This window comes from Gavialis gangeticus, unplaced genomic scaffold (assembly GCF_001723915.1).
Source record: "Gavialis gangeticus isolate Ggan-Ray unplaced genomic scaffold, GavGan_comp1, whole genome shotgun sequence".
Lineage (NCBI taxonomy): Eukaryota > Metazoa > Chordata > Crocodylia > Gavialidae > Gavialis > Gavialis gangeticus.
In genome coordinates this window covers 19,431,066-19,435,828 of record NW_017729014.1, presented here as the reverse complement: position 1 = coordinate 19,435,828, position 4,763 = coordinate 19,431,066, and the positions used below count along the sequence as shown (strand labels likewise).

Below are 4,763 nucleotides of genomic sequence, written 5' to 3'. Positions count from 1 at the left end.
AAAAAAAAAAAAAAAAGGAAAAATCAGGAGCCTGAGGGGGCCCTAAAAGGGCACCTTTCTGCACTGTCATCTAGAAAAATCCCTCCTCTTCCAACTATATAACCTCTCTGTAATCAACCCACACTGTGCATTAGCCTTTTTGAATGTTCTGGGGGAAGGGGAATCCATTTCTGAGTGGCATGCAACTGCTAAAAGCTTAGGCTGGGTCTTTAGGCTTCACTTCTAAAAGATGAATCAGCTTATCTAGTATGCAGGTTCACCCAGTACTGGATAGAGAGAAAGTAACGTTCAGCCAAACCAAAACCATGATTAGCATCTGCTGTTCTCCACACTGCAGATTTCTTGCCACAGAGACCACAATCCATTACCAATAGAGATTCCTCCAGGTGTCCAACTTTAATGGACTGTAACACCAAACCCATATTGCAGAAAGCACTTCACTGCCTTGCTGCATGGCTGATGTCAAGTCAGTGAAGTGGCTCACATGTTTTGTTGAAGGAACTGCAGTCACAGCAAACTCCACCAATAAAGAAAAAACCTAAATTTTGTGCTAACACATCTAATAATTCCTACCAGTCAAATTAGTGGAAAGATTGCAAGGCTCTTCGAAGCTTCCTTCAATGGTCTTCTAAAGTTGAATATAGAGCCAAGAGATTTTAGAATACAATTCTGGAACCGTAACCTCATAGGGAAGGCCTACTGGTTTTACTGGCAAAAATCAAAAACCAAGAGGAGGAAAAGGAAATGGCTTTGCCCTTTGGTAGCAATTCACACAGTGAAACTTTCACGATCTCAGCTGTCTCCTCAGGATATGAACTCACCTATATGAATCCCCATCTCTGTTGTAGTCACACAATAGATAATCCTTTCCCACCACCTTATCTCGAGCGATCTTTAATGGCTGGTCAACAGAAGACAGGAGATCTTCACAGAGGCTTGGGACCTGCCAGTGAGAGAAGACAGGAAATAACAATATTTAGATTACACGGGGCTGGCTTCTTCGTAACAACAGTTCTGTGATCAATGGGAAAAGACTGTCCAGAACTCGACACCCTGCTCCATAAGGTTTGGGAAAAAAGCTTTGAGATTTTGAAGGGCAGCTTCCATAAAGAAGAGAAAAAGATGACACCAACTCCCTCTCAGAAAAAGTTACACATCATTGCAGAACACCAAAAACCTTATTCTGCCCCCCTTCCCCAACCCCAATAACTTCACATTTAATAACTTATCAACTGGTGTGGTCCAGTAAATCTAAATATACACATTCTCATGTTAGCTTCTTGCCAATGAAGGCCAGTAAGCCAATTGTTGAGGACTGATGAATAAAAGGTAAATATTTATAGTGGAGTAGAAACCAGAGAGCTGTTAAGAGAATAAGCTGTCCATACACTAGAATTTATTTTTTGCAGGCTCCTGCTCTGGGTGGAGTTTAGAATACTTTCCAGGCAGCCCGCCAAACATTACCATACTAGCTAATAAAAGAAAAGAAAATATCAAATCTATTTGCTACATAGGTAGCTTTGAACGGATCCATAATCCTAGCCGCCTCCCCATGCTCCACCTGGAGGAAGAGACTCCAATCATTTGTTTTTAACATGGCAGAGCAGCACTGATGCAATGTAGGGGAGATGTGTTGACACATTAGTCCAAAGCTGCTCTTCGCTTGCATATGCCCTGGTCTCTCACTCTAAAGCCAACTGTGGCTGCTCTATCAGTGTCAGTCTTCCAATGACTGCAGATTTTGTAGGAGGCAGAACTATGGCTACACCTGACTTTCCTCCAAATCTAGGCTCCTTCTCCAGCCTAAACAGTTTGAAACAGCCACTTACCTTGCACAAGTGTGCCGTGTTCCATGAGACAGCTAGCCAATCTACTTCCTAAAGCCACTATTAAAAACTCATGTATCCAATATTTTATTTGGAAAAAATACTACACCTCAAGTTTAAAAAAAAAAAGACAAAATGCACAAGCATTAAAACACATGTAAATGTCAAGCACATAATTATAGCAGATGAGACCAAGACTGCTCAGACCAGGGCTTTTCAACCTGTGGTCCCATGGAGGTCCCCAGACTATGTCTAAGGAGTCCGCAAAAAAATTACTATGATCAATCAAAAGTATGAGAGTACCCACACTCACAATTTAAAGGGGTCCATACCTCCATTTAATTTTTTTTATTATTTATTTTAGGAGTCCACAAGTGAGAAGAGGTTGACATCTACTGGCTTAAACCAACTAGATTTTGGCTGAACATTAGCCTTAAATTTAATGTGCAATCCTATAGTGCATTTAGTCACTGCCTGAAGTGATAATATACATTTATTGCCAGAAGGTTGTACAAGTTTAAGACACTTTTTTCCAAACACAGTACATATAACAAGGATCTAATACAACAGTTAAAACAAGCCTGTTCTGGCTGGTCATCTAACATTTAAAGCGGATGGGGGAAAATAGTTACATGCTCCTACAGTAAATTCAAAAAACAGTTTTAAATGTTAAAAAATGCAACATTTGGAAAGCTGAAAGCATCATAAAATCGGGAGATAAGAAAAAAAGTTGCTATTCTTACATTGGTGAAAGAGAAAGTGAAGTTTTAAACCACTGTTGCTGCACTGAAGAAAAATGTTGAAAAACGGTGAGCGTCAAAATAGTTCTCACACCCTTCAGAGTAACAGAACAATAGTGCAATTAAAGTAATATGAGAATGGCTTACTCTAGCAGTCACAGTATATTGGCCATAATATGCAATACTACCTTGGCCTCTATTTGAGAAGTATTTGAATTTTCAAATATCAAAACTTCAGAAGATGACCTGCAAGATGCAGGCAAACGTATTAGTCACAAGGTTCAAAAACTTTTGGCAGATGGATTCAGAGACTAATTTGGACTTTACAGAAGGAAATAAAGGCACTGAGAACTTGCTCCTCCAAAAATGCCTGGAGGACCCTCCAATTATTATGCTGATTTGAAGAATCTGAGGTTTGACATGGGTACCAATCAAGTTACATTTTTGCCTCTAGGAACTGCTAGGTCTGTTATTGCCTATTTTCTTTGATATTTGCCATCTAAACCCTACCGACTCAAATGCCATAATAACAGAGAAGGCTTTCTTATCAAATTTAATGGGTTAACAAGATATTAACAATACTACTCACTGTTGTAAGATACAAAAAACAAGACAAATTGAAAAAGCCCTATGCCAGACAGTTAAGGTGAGCAGGTTATATAGAGAAAGCCAGTGAGTTAATTATTGCTAATCTCAATATACCACCGGGGCTTTCATTTTTTTGGGTTCTGCTGTTTGGTTGGTTTGATTCTTGTTCTTTGGGCTTTTTTTAATTTCTAGAAATTCAGAGGGACAAAACACAATGAAAACACACCAGACAGTACACACAAATGAATGCTGTGTTATGAAGTTGTCAGGTTCTCAAGGAGGATGAATGCTTTACAGCACCCACTTCCATAAGCAGAACTATTACCTAGTCTCACCACTCCTGTGCTTAATTACTATGATATGTAAGGGTTAAAGTTAGAGAGAACAGCCATAAGACTCAGGTACTTCTAAAAGAAAAAAAAAAAAAGCATCCAAAATTAGTTTGAGAGAAAACACCTGAGAAGGAAAGGGGGGGGAGAGGATATGGCAACAACAAAAAAGTCCCTAGAATCTCTCTCAAAAGTGGAGAAATCCAGTACACCAAGGAGTTGATTACACAGAGATAAAAATCAGAGTGTCATGCCACAAGCTAAGTGAACTGATGTGTTTGTGTTCACAAGCCCATCTGGTTCCACTTTGTCTCTTCCTCTTCTCCATTAGCTATGAATTTCTGACTGGCTATTCACAGAGAGCAACTCGAGATGAACTCTTCAGTGGAGATGCACAGAAATTTCAGATGCATGTGCAATATAATGCAAACGCCTTCATCTTCCAGAGCCGAGCTCCTTGTGCCTCTTAAAAGCGGCCAGCTGAATAAATTGCATCTTCTGATCAACTCTTTGCCCGTTGCCCATTCTGGTGAGATAAAAATCTAGAAACAGCCTGCTCATTCTCCTGCCCATTTAGATGAATAACAGTGATGAAAACATGATTTGGAGAAAAGCAGTATTTTCCCCAGACTCCAATTCCAATCTACTTTTGCTCTTATTACTTGTGCTTGGAAACAGTCCCACAATGCAAATTCAGTTGAAGGCCAGCAGAGGTCTCTCTGTACAGTTCAAAATAGAAAAGGATTCTTCCTACAAGAACTAAGCTAATGCATTTTAAGAAACCCCCAAACTAAATATGTAAAAGGACAGCAGACTAGAGTTCACTCAACAGCAATATTGCTCCTGCACAGTCATCTGGATGCTGCAAGGAAGTCCCGTGCAAAAGGACGAAGAGAAAAGTAGCGAACAGTTCCGTGCTCTGAAGAATGTTTTAAACAATCTGGAGCACCACAGCCACAAAGCATGGTCACCGTCCGATCAAGGGTGCAAGTTAAGTTAAAGGGATGCCCAAGGGCCCCAAATTGACAAAGACTGTGGTTGACAAGTCTGTTCCTCCAATTCAATTTTGCAACAAGAGCAAGCTCATCTATGCAAGAAAAAGAATACTCTTTGGGGACGATCCAAATTGTGGAATGACCTCCCTCAGTTACAAAGGACCATCATAAGACTCACCCTCTTCTTTAACTGCACAGTATAGGCTTGATGTTGCTATTAAGTGGTTAGAGAACACAAGGTGTACATGTATAAATCAGCCTCCACTACATGCACATCTGTCAGTG

The 4,763-nt window shown here is 40.1% G+C and overlaps 1 protein-coding gene across 2 annotated transcripts in view; it reads right to left on the bottom strand.

Moving 5' to 3' along the window:
• CAPZB (capping actin protein of muscle Z-line beta subunit) overlaps window positions 1–4,763 on the bottom strand; it is a 108,660-nt gene that overhangs the window by 47,860 nt on the left and 56,037 nt on the right. For both annotated transcript variants that reach the window (XM_019511911.1, XM_019511912.1), the window contains exon 3: window positions 822–943. In XM_019511911.1, the coding sequence (XP_019367456.1) occupies window positions 822–943 (122 nt within the window). The remainder of the gene's footprint in view (window positions 1–821; window positions 944–4,763) is intronic.